Source organism: Podarcis muralis, chromosome Z (assembly GCF_964188315.1).
Source record: "Podarcis muralis chromosome Z, rPodMur119.hap1.1, whole genome shotgun sequence".
NCBI classification, from domain to species: Eukaryota; Metazoa; Chordata; class Lepidosauria; order Squamata; family Lacertidae; genus Podarcis; species Podarcis muralis.
Window position 1 is genome coordinate 16,241,742 of NC_135673.1, and position 15,933 is coordinate 16,257,674.

The 15,933-nt window shown below is 44.1% G+C and overlaps 1 protein-coding gene across 23 annotated transcripts in view; it reads left to right on the forward strand.

Moving 5' to 3' along the window:
- FNBP1 (formin binding protein 1) overlaps positions 1-15,933 on the forward strand; it is a 118,488-nt gene that overhangs the window by 78,718 nt on the left and 23,837 nt on the right. For 9 of the 23 annotated variants that reach the window (XR_013391426.1, XR_013391427.1, XR_013391425.1 and 6 more), the window contains exons 8-11: positions 2,980-3,126; positions 5,358-5,552; positions 9,486-9,671; positions 13,802-13,891. Coding sequence is in view for 20 of the 23 variants with exons in the window: in XM_028714396.2 (XP_028570229.1) it covers positions 2,980-3,126; positions 5,358-5,552; positions 9,486-9,671; positions 13,802-13,891 (618 nt within the window). In the remaining 3 variants the exon portion in view is untranslated. The remainder of the gene's footprint in view (positions 1-2,979; positions 3,127-5,357; positions 5,553-9,485; positions 9,672-13,801; positions 13,892-15,933) is intronic. The other 14 variants (XM_028714401.2, XM_028714403.2, XM_028714405.2 and 11 more) reach the window with 4 other exon arrangements.

A 15,933-nucleotide genomic window follows, 5' to 3' on the forward strand; every position in this document is an offset into this window, starting at 1 on the left:
TGTGGGGTGGGGCAGTCCTGGAATGGCGACATTCTGATTGTTCCATGTCTACTGCCTTGAAACATCTAGCCAAGGCCACAGTGGCATGGATATCTGCTGCTGCCCCCTCTAGGGCTCAAGTAGCCCCTTGGTGGTGGTGGAGATCGCAGGGTGGCTAGATGAGCCCATAGCTATTGTTCAAGGGAGCTGGATGGTGACATCACCGTTTCTCGTTCCGTTGCCACCTCTGTTCTGCAGCTGTGAGATGAGCAAAAAATTTTTGCATTGTTATGGGGTGGGTTGGTGTCAGCTGAAAACAGGAACAACACCCCCACCCCCACCCCAAAGCATGTGCTCAAATTTGATTTTTCAAGTCTCAGGCCTCAGTGATGTATGAACTGCATCAGATGCATTATCCTTCAAGGCTGAATGTTCGCTGCTGGTGGTTGTTTTTAATTTCACAGACTTAATTCTGTTTGTGAATGCCACCTAATGGCCAGGCTGCAGTGCCTAGCCTGGGAAATATGCTTCTGGGCATGTACAGAAAGGATGCCTTGCAGTCACCTCAGGAGGTTGGGCTGCCCAGCTGCCTTTGTTACAGCTGAAATGAGCAATTGTTTTCCCCATTTACAAATAGATTGTTTGCTTGTTTTCCCAACAGTGTGTCATGAAATGATTAAGAACAGCAGAAATGTAAAGCAGGGGCAAGGGGGAACCAAGCAGCTGCATGGAAATCTTCAGAATAAAAGTATTTTCTGAGCTTAAAGATGGACAGATCAATCACCCTTAAATGCAGATGAATTTTTATGAGGACCTTTTCATTTTTTAATTGCAAACTGATACAAAAATATGGAAGACTGAACTTAAGACTGGAAGAATGAATGGAGCTTTTGTTGTGTATTGAAAAATGATAAACTGAATTGATAGATTCTCCTATCCTAAGTTAGCCTGATTATTGCCCACTTTGCACAGTGGGTTAGATAAATGTAGAAGGGATTAGCTTAGTGTAATGTCTGAGCAGGGAAACCTGGGGCTTATCCTTTTGCCCTACCTTTTGCCCCGTTTTTTTCCAGAGAGAGGTCCGCAATGTAATGCTCTGTGTCTGAGTGTTTGTTTGCCCAGAGCTTTCCCTGCGGAAACCCACTCTTTAAAGCTGAATCAGAGCAAATGCCAATTCTAGTTTCCAGCAGATTGATGTTTGCTCCAATTGAGCTTTAAAGAGCGGGTTTGCATGGGGAAAGCTCTGGAGCCCAAAAATGGGGAGGCACACAGCAGTGCTTTAAATTGCAGACTGCCTGAAAAGAGCAGAGGAAAGTTGTGTGGATAAGCCCCTGGCTTGCTTCCCCCTAGCAAGGCACGATTGCTAGTCAGCTTTAACATCTATTCGGTTTCAGCAGCATTTCCTTCACCTCTGCAAGAACCAGGCATATTTATTATTTATTCATTTGATTATTTATTTAGAGCATTTGTACCCCCTCTTCAGCCAAAAGGGCTCCCAGGAGTGGCTTATGCACAGTCAATTAAAACAAGACCGCCCTTTTCCTCAGGCTTATAATGTATTAAAACAAAAAACATGACACAGAAGGGAATGGGCAGGGAGGTCAGAGGAGAAGATCATACCCAAGCACCAGTTCTTAAACACCTGTTCTGACAGTAATCACTTGGCACAGGCTGCAATGTGAGCAAGCTGCCCCACCTCCTGCCCGGGACCCTTAAAAGGAGGAGCTGCTATTTAAGTTCTTATTCTTGCTCTCTCTTAACATTTTTGTGCAGAACAATTTGTTGCCTTTAGGGGAGGAAATTGTATGCATTTTAATACTTTTGAAACATTAGCTCAATTTCTATTGTATTGTATTTGCATGGCTATGTTTGTGTTTGTGTCTGTATTTGTATTGGGATGCCTGTTTTGGCCAAAAGGTGGCATATTAATAAATAGTAAGGGATGCAGGTGGCGCCGTGGGTTAAACCACAGAGCCTAGGGCTTGCTGATCAGAAGATCGGCGGTTCGAATCCCCGCGACGGGGTGAGCTCCCATTGCTCAGTCCCTGCTCCTGCCAACCTAGCAGTTCGAAAGCACGTCAAAGTGCAAGTAGATAAATAGGTACCACTCCGGTGGGAAGGTAAATGGCGTTTCCGTGCGCTGACTCAGAAGCTGTACACCGGCTCCCTCAGCCAGTAAAGTGAGATGAGCGCTGCAACCCCAGAGTCGGCCATGACTGGACCTAATGGTCAGGGGTCTCTTTACCTTTTACCTTTAACATAACATCACAGTTCAGGGGCAGGAGGTGGAGCTGGGCTTGGCTAACGAAATGAGCCCTTCTGAGGTTATCTGATGGGGTGGCTGAGGGAGAGGAGGCCTGGTGCAGCTAGTTCTCCAGCTTATTCTTTTGACAACCAGAAGAAAAACATTGAGTGAGCTTTGTTGTTGTTGTGGTGGTGCAGCTAGTTCTCCAGCTTATTCTTTTGACAACCAGAAGAAAAACATTGAGTGAGCTTTGTTGTTGTTGTTGTTGTTGTTGTTGTTATCAATATTATTGGAAATCTGGAAAATCTATACTGTATAGAAAATCTGTCTGTGGGTCCTTCTGGGAATTATGTCATTGCCCTGAACCCAACCCTCTGGTGGGTTGACGTTCAAAAAGAAACATGTTTTTTGGAGTTGGCACTGAGCAACTCAGTGTCCTATCAGGCTGCAGGTCAAAGTCATGGAAATATGTGGCTTTGATTCATACCCTTCCCCATGCTTGTTCTGTATCCTGTTTTGCTGTGGGGTTAACCCTTTTTTGTTTTGAATTGTCCTGCAAAAGGTATCACCCTTGTTTCTCCCTTTTGCCTCAAATCCTATCGGCAGTCATCACTTGAGTTTGCTATTTTGAGGGAGCGATGACAATGTTGGCCGACCTTGCAGGGTTGTTAGGAGGGTTGCAAGCAAGATAATGTACATGAAAGGCTTTTCACACGTTGAAGTGCTGTATTAATGCCAATCCTTACACTTAACAGAAAATTCAAGAAATGGAGGAGCGGAGGATAATCAGGATAGGCGAATCCATGAAGACCTTTGCGGAGGTGGACCGGCAGGTGATCCCTATCATTGGAAAATGCCTGGATGAGATAACAAAAGCAGCTGAATCCATTGATCAGAAGCATGTGAGTTCAATGTTCAATGTTTCTTTTTAAGAAACACGGCTGCTGAATTCTCTGCCAAATTGGTTTTCAGGGATGCTTGATGGAGAAAGGTGATCGGTCTGGACCTGGTTGGCTTTTTCTTTTGTTTTCCCCTATTACTTACATTTTGAAATAAAAACACAGCAGCGGTAAGGTATGACCAGCTTAAAATTAGTGCTTTGCCCTATCCCCAAGTGGAAAATAGGTCTGCCACCAAATTTGATCACTTGCCTCTAACCTTATACTACTTAAGTCACATACTACCCACCCTATACTCCCTCCCCCCCTTTCTGGCCTCTGCTTCCCCCCTTGTAGCATCTCCAACAAGATGGAGAGGATGACACAGCTGACGAGGGCCCCTCCCAGCATTGACCACCAAGTGAACCTGTGTGGGATCTGCCCCCAGGGCAGACGAAGATCAATTTGTTCTGGGTTTCTGACTTCCTGTTTTTGACATCTATCCCTTTCTGCTGCAGAAAAGGGACTGGCTATTTTTAGCTCCATTGTAGTGGAAGGATGTTTGGATTGTTGTGGGAAGTATGTAATATGGATTTAAGGGGGTAGAGAGCAATTAAAAAGGAGTTCTAAAGGTTGGGGAATCAGAGGAGGAAGACGCCACTGCCCCCAAAACCTCAGAATGGGATTATCGTTTGACATATTTACTCTTTCAGTTTTGATCTCTGATTTTCTCTCTTCCTCTCTCCATCTCTTCCTCCCTCCATGGGTGCCACATGTGGGTGCCACAACTAGCATGCTTGTGGCTATAGCTCTGCCCTCCACATCCTACTGGGAACAGGATGAAGGAAGAAATAAGATACCCTTGCTTTCCGCGGGGCGGGTGGGGGGCGCTAAGCAGGAAAATGGTTGTGCCATTTCCTGCCTTTCCGGGAAATTATAACACCTGTGGTTGGGGTGGAGTGGGGGGAAATTCAGTTCAGGACCAGGTTGCATTTAAAAAGTGAACTTTCCTAATTCATACTTTTTGAAACAGTAAGCAGACTGAAATGCAGTTTTCCCAACCAAGGTTTGTGTGAAAATGTAGATATATATACTTGGCAACCTTGCATGCAAAAATGTGTATATGAAAATAATTTGCACTAAAATGCTGAAGAATTTTCACAAGGACTTTAAGGAAACAGATGTGGAAATATGGAGAATAAGATTGGAAAAATGAAAAACTGAAAGAAACTGAAAATGTCAGATTTACCCATCCCTAGTAATCAAACCAGCGTCAAACAGCTTTTCAGAATCTCAGGCAGAGGCCTTCAGGTCCATTTACCTGAGGATTACGCATGGGACTATGTGCATGCAAAGCATATCCAACAGTTTGGGTCCAGAATATCTCCACCTGATCCCTTATATCCCTGCCTGGACCCTGAGGTCTTTTGGGGAGTTTTTGTGGTTCAGATTCACAGCTGGTATTCACCAGGAGCCGTGCTGCGTTCAGTATTGTGGGCCCAATTTTGTGTAACTCCCAGCTGAAATGAGAAAGGCTCCCTCCTTATTAAACTTCCAGCACCTACTGAATATTTTTCTCTTTTTTTATTCCTGCAGACATTTTAATGGCATTCTAATGTTTTCACTCATTTTAGACTTTCACTGTATTATTGAGTGTTCTTTTACTTCACTTAGAGATGTCTGTAACTAATTGGTATGTAAATTGCGGAAATAATTCAAAAATACCACTAGGCCATGAAGCCCTTTTATTGAAACTCATCTTTCTGGGGAATTCAAAGGCTGTGAGATTTCCAAGACAGAGAATCCCAGGAGCTTTGAGTTCCCATCAGAGGAGTTCCAACAGAGGAGTTTGACTTTTTTCAAAAAAAAGTCAGTGATACTGCATTCTGGCAACTACAATCCTCTGTGCATCATTGGGCTGGTTTGCCAGAAGGTGCTGCTGCTGAGCTGGTCTTCTCTGCTTGAGCACCACTAGTGGCTGGAGTGTGGTACTGCATCTTCTAATTCAGCAGCCATCATGACACAAGCAGACCAATAGGACTCCACCTGGATGTACATAAGCACTCAGACTGGCTCCTCACTTTGGGTTTTTATGAAGGCTGACCTGCTTTCAGTCTGTGAACCTACCAGCCAGCTCTGCCTCCAAATTGACTGTGTATAGTGTACTTACTAGTTCTGTCTAGTTATCAATGGCATTTTAAAAAACAAAAAACAAATTATTAGCATTGTTTTCTGTGTTGTCCTGATCTTTTCAGGATTCCAAGTTGGTGGTAGAAGCCTTCAAATCTGGGTTTGAGCCTCCAGGCGATGTCGATTTTGAGGACTTCACCCAGCCAATCAAGCGTACTGTCTCCGACTCCAGCCTTTCAAACTCCAAAGATGGGAAGCCGGAGTCCAGATTCAGCAGCAAGTCCAAGGGCAAGTTGTGGCCGTTCATCAAGAAAAACAAGGTACCGGATATATTTTTTCCAGATTTTGGCTTAGTTGTGTCAGTAGCTTTGTCGTTTGCTACTTGTGTGTTACTTTGTAATCCCAGCAGTGAAGACTTTTTTCTTCTCTCTTTTCTCTTTCTTTTTCATTAGAAATTAGTTTCTAAGAACTAATAGCTGATGTCTTGTAATTTATTGTAATATTTTTAATTTATTGGATTTTGCTTTAATTTGTAAAGTTTTTTATGATTTCTATGTACTTCTTAAAAAATATTGTGTTGCTTTTTATTGTTTTTAAAGCTGTTTTCTTCAGCTTGGTTTTGTTTGAGTTGTCATGTCTTTGCCATGGTGGTTTTTAGTTTCCCGTTCAATCCCAAAGAGTTGCTGTCTGCTTTCATTGTCTCATGCTTGCCTGTTGCCCTCTGATCACATCGCTCATCCCTTTCCAGCTAATTAACAACATGCCTGTCTCCTTTACTGCATCCCTGATGCCTGTCTCTCTGTTGCTTTTCCACAACATAACTGAACTCATGGGATGCAACCTTCTTTTTCTTTTTAAAAACCCGCTTGATGAGGTCTTATTATTCCAAACATCTGCTCCAACGTATGTACCAACAATGGCCGTGTGATGCTGTTAGGCCGCTCGCATTTTGCCATGCTACACAGTCAGCCTTGTGGACAAGGTTACGAAAGTTACTAGTCTATAATCTATTCTTAGCTCATCTACCCACGTGTGTCTGTTAACTCATTGGTTCCACATAAGTACTAGTTTGCCAGAGCTTTCCTAAATAGCCACGTCTTCCTTGCTCATGGCAGTTGACTTGGGCAATAAGTGTTGGCACACAAGTACATCAGGCCTCTCCATCTGTGGCCTGGGCAGCAAATGTTTTGGATTACCCTTTGTAACTCATTTCCCATTCATTTACATTTCCTGCCGGCCTTCATAACTTTCTCCCCATTTGTATTTACTGTTTCTCTTTTTTCCCATCGATGCATGAAGGCGTGCTGTCCTGAAGTCCCATTGCATTCAGGGGGTGTGTGACTAACAGGATCCTTCTGTCTGATCAGATTCCTTTCCTCCTACCAAGTCCCATGAAGTTCAAGAGTGGGTTAGAGAGTACGCATTTCTGTCTCCTTGATCCTCCCAGCTTTAGGCTATTAGTCACAAACAGTGCTATTTCAAACTCCCAGTTTTCAGGGAACCTTTCCCCATGCCAGGGTGTCTGTTTAGAGAAAAGGCAAGTAAGAGGTAATATGATGCAGAAATTAATAAAATTATACGCATGGCACGGATAAAATGGAGGGAAGAAAATATTCTTTCTCCCCTTCTCCTAACACTAGAACTTGTGGGCATCCAATGAAGCTGAATGCTGGAAGGTTCAGGACATATGGAAGAAAGTCCTCCTTCAGGCCGCATAGAGTTAGACTGCGGAACTCCCTTCCACTGGAGGCAGTGATGGCCAACCTGGATGGCTTTAAAAGAGGTTTCCCATGGGAATCTGGTTGACCGCTGTGAGAAAAAGAGGCTGGGCTAGATGGGTACCCATTAGGCTCTTCTTATATTGGTGAACTTGTGGATATATGTCACAGAACTCCCACTAAGGAGTCTGGGAAGTAGTCTAGGGCACACTGTTCACACAGAGCCCTGCCCAGGCCCGTGTGGATGGAGATCACAGCCTCCAGAACACATGCAGCCCCTCTCCTTCCTCCCAGATCTCTTCCAGTGAAGAAGTGTGTGATATTTAGGAGTCCCTAATAAGCTTCTAGGGACGCGGGTGGCGCTGTGGGTAAAACCTCAGCGCCTAGGACTTGCCGATCGCATGGTCGGCAGTTCGAATCCCCGCGGCGGGGTGCGCTCCCGTCGTTTGGTCCCAGCGCCTGCCAACCTAGCAGTTCGAAAGCACCTTCGGGTGCAGGTAGATAAATAGGGACCGCTTACCAGCGGGAAGGTAAACGGCGTTCCGTGTGCTGCGCTGGCTCGCCAGATGCAGCTTGTCACGCTGGCCACGTGACCCGGAAGTGTCTGCGGACAGCGCTGGCCCCCGGCCTCTTGAGTGAGATGGGCGCACAACCCTAGAGTCTGTCAAGACTGGCCCGTACGGGCAGGGGTACCTTTACCTTTACCTTTACAATAAGCTTCTAAGAACCAACCTGGGTTTCCTGATGTCGAATGATCCAGCTGGCAGATAACTCCCTCCACACCCACATGGAAACGTGAGCCAAGGAATGGGGGATGAATTCAGTCCTCGTTTTAAGTGCAAACTTTCAAAAGTTGAGCTTTCTAAAGCAATATCCAAATGCAGCCATCGTTCGAAATTCATGCCTGCAAATTTTGTGATGCAGTTCTCTGGCTCAAGTAACATGTGTAAAAATGTGTGTGCAGTGGTAAAGTGTGCATGAAAATGCATCAGTCGATGAAAGTAATGTGCAAAGATGCATTATATTAGAATCATAAAGTTGTAGGGTTGGAAGGGGTCCAAAGTGGTCCAACCCCCTGCAGTGCTGGAATCACAGCTAAAGGATCCCTGACAGATTAGGGCAAATTGCTTTGCTATATATATATATATATTGATATTGTCAGAGAAAATTGCCTTAAAAACCATGTATGTTAGGATAAATTCAAACTAAAATACTGATCAATTGTCATGAGGACTCTTTATTATTATTATTATTATTATTATTATTATTCAAACTAAAATACTGATCAATTGTCATGAGGACTCATTATTATTATTATTATTATTATTATTATTATTATTATTATTATTATTAAAAAGAAAGAAAAAAGTCACAAACTGATTGGGAAATGTACGGAAATGAAAAGATAGCCCCCAGAAAAACAGAGAAAAGAGAAACACAAAGCAACCAGAATTGACAGATCCACCCATCCCTGCTTGCCCCATCCTCATCTGCCTGCCAGAATTTGATGTAAAGAAATGCACTGAGATTTTTTTTTTAATCCTTTGAGAAGAAGGGTAGGGTATAAATTTATTTATTTCATTTCATTTATCTCACACCTTTTCCTCCCAGGAGCTCAAGGGTGCTCTTACGTGGGCTCAGAGGCAGTGACTGACCCATGGTCACACCAAGTGGGCTTCTTGGCTAGGTGTAGGATTCGAACCATCGTCAACACAGGTCCCAGTCTAGCACTCTTAACCACTGCGACACGCTGCCTCTCGAAGAACAAATGAATTAAATAAAATATGACCTTTCCACAGTTTCATCTTGCCCGCCATCTAAGAATCTCAGGGTCCTGCAATGGCGCATGGGTTTATCCCATTTGTACCTTTGAGGTGGAGAGGGCCGAGAGGGAGAGGGTGTGTGACTTGCCAAGGCCTCGCGGTGAACTTCATAGCTGGGTGAGAGATTTGAAAGCGGGGGTCCCTGGTAGCTTTGCTGTATGACTCATCGTGTTTTCCATAGAGGGAATTCGCTTGTACTCCGAGATAACAAGTTCCTGATGAATCCAGTTGTATAATCAGGGCTAGGGAAATGGGTTGTGGAAGGGAATCTCCTAATTTTCTTCGCTTCACCCTCTCATCTTGTTTGCATGTGGCATGAAGAGGATTTCTGGCAGCGCAGGGTGGGGGTAGGGAATGCCATGCATTAACTCTTTGCATTGACCACTTACTAAAACTCATTTTTCCCCCTCCCATCACATGCTCCTTTAATAACACAAATCTTTTTTTATTGTTAAAAACAATCACCTTCCCAACCCTTGATCCTTCCCCTTATGTAATATATATATACATTTTATTTGGGGGCGGGGAGGCGGGAAAACCATGGCTTTCCTTTTTTTTAAAAAAAAAATGCTTTTGAAACGTTGCTTTTTTGCACTTTTGGGTTCATTTCTGTTCGGTTTTCTTTTGCGGACGTGCTTTTTTTCTGGGTTTGTTTTGTAACCGTTTTTTTCCCCTTTTTTAATTCTATCACTTCTCCATCTCTTATACGTAGTTTATGTCCCTTTTAACATCCCCCCATCAGCCCCCTCCTCCGCCCCCTTCTTCTTCTGCCTCACCTTCCGCTGTTCCTAATGGCCCCCAGTCTCCCAAGCAGCAAAAGGAGCCCCTCTCCCACCGCTTCAACGAGTTCATGACCTCCAAACCCAAAATCCACTGCTTCCGGAGCCTAAAACGCGGGGTAAGTTTGCCTCTGGGTGTGTCTCTGTCTGTCTCTTTCTTGGGCACCTAAACTGCACATCCAATCATGACTTCTTTGAGTAACTGAATCTGTTTTTCCTACTGCATCCATTCCCCCCCCCCCCCTTTTCTTCCCCGTGCGTCTGTCTATATGTTTTTAATGCATACCATACAAGTTCTCGTCACACACAACCTGCACATTTAAAGCACATGGCTCACCCCCTCTTAAGAATCCTGGGAACTGTACTTTCCCCCTCAACAGGGCCCAGCACCTTCAACAAACTGCAGTTCCCATGATTCTTTGCGGGGAAGTGCACATTATATGTACGGAGTGGATGTGACCTCTGAGAAATTTTTTAAAGCTGTTGTCAAAAACCCCCACAATGAAACCACAATGCAAACATGTAGCTCTGGACTGTAGTTGAGTCAACGATCCAAGTGCAGCCAATTTGGAGAGACAACAGAAGGCATGGCATCATGTGGTGATGCAGGCTTTGCACGTCCAGGAGCATTTTTTATTTCTCGTGACACCATGAACCTTTAATTGGCAGGACTCTGCCACAGAAAATTCCCCAAAGAAGAGTTTGCATGACTTAAAGGCTACATCTTAAGCCAGGCATTTAGAGCACTCCAAACTACTGTATTTTTGCGTGTATAACACGCCCCTGTGTATAAGATGCCCCTTGTTTTGGGGGACTCAAAATTAAGAAAATGGGGGGAGATTGCCCCTGTGAATAATACCCCCCCCTTTTATCATTATTTTTTAGTTAAAAAAAGCCTTGTCTTATACATGGCAAAGTACGGTACTTTACGTCATGGCTTCTTCCACTAAAGGATCCTGGATACTGTAGTTTTTTAAGGGTGCTGTGATTTGTTAGGAGGCTCCTATTCCCCTCCAAAAGCTACAATTCCCAGAGTGGTTTAACAATCCCACTGGGAGCTCTGGGAATTGTAGCTCTGGGAGGGAAAATAGGGGTCTTCTAACAACTCTCAGCACCCTTAATAGACCAGTTCCCAGCAGAGACACCACCTTGAATAAAACATTTTGAGGACCCAGATGAGCCTGCCCCCAATCCTAGCAACAGATGGGGTGGGAGGTGCCCCCCACCCCCACCCCACATTTTATCTCCAAAACAGCTCTGTGAGATTGGTCTCAGAAACAACGACTGGTCCAAGGATATTCTGAATTCTTAAAGTTAAAAAGGGACTTGAACCCAACTCTCCTCAAGCCCAAATTTCTAGGCCTCTGGTTGCCTCCCTGCACCTGCCCAAAATCAACAAGGGCTGGCTGCAAAATTATGCATTTGCCTGCTTGGGCATATTTTTAAGACTCGCCTTATTTCTGTGACAGTAAGTTGCTTTTTAATATTGTGTTTTAATGGTTGTAACCTGCCCTGGAAGCCTTGGTGTAAAGGGCAGATTAACAACAACAACAACAGGTGGGGAGCTTTTCTCTCCTACTCATCTGAATTAGGTGCTTCTAGGTTTTTTTGGGGTTTTTTAATAATCAGCTACAGCTGCTTCCTCACTCATTCCAGCAGAGCTCTGGGAACCTGCAGTTTGCATTCTCTCTTTCTCTCTCTGCTCCATTCACAAGGGCCATAAGAAATGATGTCAGAGGGCTTTGCCCAGTCCCAGTTCCCTTGCCATCCAGCAAACCGTTTACAAGTTTACAAGTTGGGAAACGAAGTCCAAATGTGGAAAAGAAAGAGAAGCAGCAATACTCATCACCGGGGTGGGGGGGCTGCCCCCTCAAATATTTTATTGGGGGACACACAAAGGAGTTGGCACTTATAGTTCCCAGCATCCTTTGGGAGAAGCCATCGCTGTTTAAAGTGGTATGGTAATGCTTTAAATGTGCAGATCTTGCTTTAATGCACCACTTCATTCTTTCGTTTACACCTGATGGACTTTCCCCCCTCCTTTTGACTTCCTTTTGAGTCAGATCATTTCTGTACTGAGTGGGTGGATTCCTTTGCCACCATGAAAGCAAATTGCCATGAGCCAGACTCTGCCTGTGAACAAAATTGACTCTTCATTTGAATTTTTGTGGTTTTCATTCTGTGGAAGTTCTTGATGTGATTTCCCTTTCCTTCTCACTGTGTAATTAACTCTTCACTTCACACCAGGAATGTTACTTGATCATCACCTTGTTTCATTTTATATATGTGTGTGTGTGCATATAGCCAATAGTAGCCCTCAGTATGTGTAGATATTCCACCTTAATACTCTTGCAATCTAGCTGTAGTGATTCTTTCATCTGTGTTTGTGTACAGTCGGTATATAAGATAATATAAATCAAAGTGTTTAGCCTGTGAAATTTTATTTCATGTCCTGGTTTGAATTATTGCAGTTAAATTTTGGTGGGGGAGGGGTTGCTCTTCATATTGTGTACATACTCACTGTTCTTATAAATGGAATGATTTTGCTGATTCACGGGGCTAACTGGGTTTAAAGGGCTGACTTTCCATGTTGTGATCTAACAACTCCACAGCACACTCTTGAGTCCCATCCTTGCTGGAAAATATATCCTGGAAATCATGTTCCATCTGGAAAATCATGTGGTCATTCTACTTCAGACCACAAACCCATAATTGAATGTCCTACTGCATTGAAGACTCCCTGCCTGTAGAAAGCTAACAAGGAGGACATTTTTTAATAGGCTTACGCTGGCATGATAGATGTGTGGATTTTTTGGTATTTAAAAAAATATTTATTTACATGGGCTTCTCCCTTCTGTGTCTCAGAGTTCTTCTTGACATGCCAAATGGTGAGCTGAATGTACCCTGGTGCCTCAGACAAGCTCCAAATTTATGGATTGCTGTTTCTTAGCAACCTTACAAGCAGATGAGCTGTGGAGCATGTGCAGAGGGCGACTTCAGAACAGAGTAGCAGAAAGGGAACCCAGCATGACTTTCCTAACATGTTACAGTACATCAAAGCTGCTTAGAGCTGATTGGGGAACATATCCCTGACTGTTCTCTATACCCCAACCCCCCAAAAAAACCTCTTCAGCACAGAGCTGAGGGTTTATTGGTCTGCTCTGAGTAGGACTAACATTGGCTGCATCCATACATTGTGGGTCATCTGACTCTTTTGCCCCAAGCAGAACCTGGATGGTTGAATACTTGAAGATGCTTTCAACCGCATGCATAATTTCAGCATCTGCTTGCAGCAAAGTCTCTTAACTAGAGCAGAAACACCCCCCTCCCCACAGTTTTCTTTTGTTTGATGACAAAAAAAATCCTGCGTGTGACCATGCAGGGAAGATTTGATATTCTATATCCACAATGGAGTTCTGATTATTTGTTTATTACCCCACCCACCCAAGTGATTTGACAACTCTGAGGCTGGAGAGGTGTTTTGGGGATTTTGCACTAACTTCAGGCTTTTGTTTCACCCACCAGGAAGGCATTAGAGTTGAGTGGTTAGGTTTTCAGTGTCGATTTTTGGAAATCCAAATCACCAGAATGCGAAAACGCATCAGATTCCTCACCAGCAAAAAATAAAAGTTTGGTTTGGTTCTACAGCTTACCCATTTTCCACAAAGATAAAGCACTGTGAGGCCCCAGGCAGAGACATCCTCACAACTTAGCAAGATGATCCTCTGATCTGTCCATCTCCAGGCACCTGAATTTCCTGCTTTATCTTTTCCAATAACAGGTGTGGCTTTCTGGGTGTCCCTCTGTGGGGTCAGATCCAGGGTAGTCAATGTGGTGCCTTCCAAATGTCCCTGTGGTGTAACCACTGGTCATAGTGGGTTGTATTGAATGCGGTGCTAAGTCAACCTCCCACCAACACAACAATTCCCGCTGACTCAACTGGTCTCCCTCTGCACACACTCTGAAACTGATTCTGTTTTTGTTTTTTTGCTGGGGGTAGGAATCCTTGTGTTTTTGGGGTGCACAAGTTGGGTTCCACCTGACAGCTGGGAACTGATGGGAGCTGTAGTGCAAACATCTGGAGGGCAGCACATTGGGTACCTCTGCTGTGTTAGATGATAATGTGGATGTCAGACCTAAGCAGAGCTATCTGTTTATTTTTGCTGTAGAAGCAGTAAATGCAGAAGTCTATTTTCCCCCTTTCCCCTCAACCCCTTTTAATCCATGTGTTTTTCTCTTGCTGACTCAGCAACAGTCACAGTCTTTGTATTTTCACAAAGAGCTCATGAAGAGGACTTTAGGCAAACCCACCTATGCGCTTGAGGCTAGGGAATATGTTGTAAGTCCGTGTTGACAGTGTGGCCGGGCTGTACAGTCGCTGCTCCAGTCACCGACCTCATTTACAACACTGCAAGAGGCGGGTAGAAAAGGCGGGCTGTCACTTTGCAGAAGGCTGGCATGTGCAGAATCAAAAAATTTAACTCAAAAAGCCCCTCCAAAATAACAAAGCCTTTTCGCAGGCATTGCAGGGACCACATGAAAGAAGGCTTGCTTTTTATTTTTAGGGTCAGAAGCAGCTCCCTTTGCTTGAACAAGACGGGAGCAAGAATTGGGTGCCAGAAGCGGGGCGGGAAAACCAGGCAGGCAAAAATTGCATTGACAGTGGAACTCCATTCAGCTGTGGGAGAGGACAATCTGGGAGGATAGGCGTGGACTGCAAATCAAGTTTGCAAATTTATGGTGTTGGAAGGTCATGAAGACTATGCCGTTTAGACTTAGGAGCTAAGAATGCTTTTTCAGCCCAGGGGCTGCATTCCCTCATGGGCTGGTGGCTGCGAGCTGCATGCCAGTGGTGGGTGGGGGGCCAGGTGCAAAAGTAGGTGGAGCAACAGGTGTGATGCATAACTTAATGCAGTTAGGTGTATCAGAGGGTTTCCACGCACCTGTGCCTTCTCCATCCTTTCAAGGACACATTCCAGGCAGGCAAAAGCAGGGCAGGGCCAGTAAGGGGTGTGGCCTGAGGACGGTTCCAAGGGCCAAATAGAAAAGCATAGAGGGCCGTATTCAACCCAACAGCCATCCATTCCTGACTGTGAAGTGTATTCCAGTAGCGGTAAACTATGGTTCAGCATTCATTGCGTGCAAAATGGACCATTGCAACTCTTAAGGTCGCAATCCCCTACACTCGTGAGTTTCAGTGGAGGGGAGGTCGAACTGAACTTGGGTTTACTTCTCAGTAGACTCAAAAGACATAGTTAGATGGGAATACAAAAATGTAAAATGCTTCTAAATGTTATAGGAAAATGAACTAAACTGCACAGATAACACAGATCGGGTGAGGATTTTGGTCAGGCTTTGACCTGAATAGGCAAGTCGATTTGTTATTATGCCATGGTTGCAATTTTATCTATTTTGACAACCAGTGTTTGGCCAATTTTGTTGTTATCTGTAAGCTCTGTAAGGATTTTGGTCAGGCTTTGACCTGAATAGATAAATCAATGAGATTCCCCAGTGGGAAGCCCACAAGCAGGACCTCATAGCAGCAGCAACACTCTCCTCCGCCGCGATTCCCAGCAAATGGGTATTTTGAAACATCCTGCCTCCAGCAGTGGAAGTAGAACATAAGAGCAGCCCTGCAGCTGGTTCAAGCCAATGGCCTACCTAGACCAGCATCACAGTGGCCAGCTGGGTGTCCCAAAGGGAAACCTACAAGCAGGACCCAGGCATAGCAGCAACTCCCACCTCCTGCAGTTTCCAGCAATTGGCATTCAGGAGCATTGTGAATGCTCCAACATTGGACAGTATTATCTTTGTAATTTTATCCATTTTGATTGCATTTTCTTTCTTTTTTTTTACTTTGGATTAAAATTGTACTTCAATTTCCTATAACCTTTCGAAGCCTTTTAGATTTTTTTTAAAATTCCTACCCAATTAGTCTTTAATTTTAGTTTGACAAGTGGAAGGTACCATATCTTTCCTTCCTTCCTTGTTTATTTCTGAGTAGACATGCCTTCGGTTGATTCCATTAAAAGACAACATATCCATGTCATTATTATTATTTTTTAAATTAACCTTGATCTAAAGTTTTTAAATACTGTTCTAAAGAAGATTGCCCCTAGAGAAAACAACTTTCTTGTTATTGGGGGTGTCAGTCTGGGACAGCTTCTTTGGACATGTACATAGCAGTACTAAGCAACTAAGGCCATTATTATTAACACTACTATTAGCAATTTATTACCCTCCCCTCAACCTAAGGTCCCAGGGTGGGTTACAACAATTAAAACAATATTTTAAATCAGTTTAAAAACAACTTACAAAGATTATTACAAACAAATTAATCCGGCCACTTCATCAGCTTCTTCTGCTAGGTTCTAAACCTTG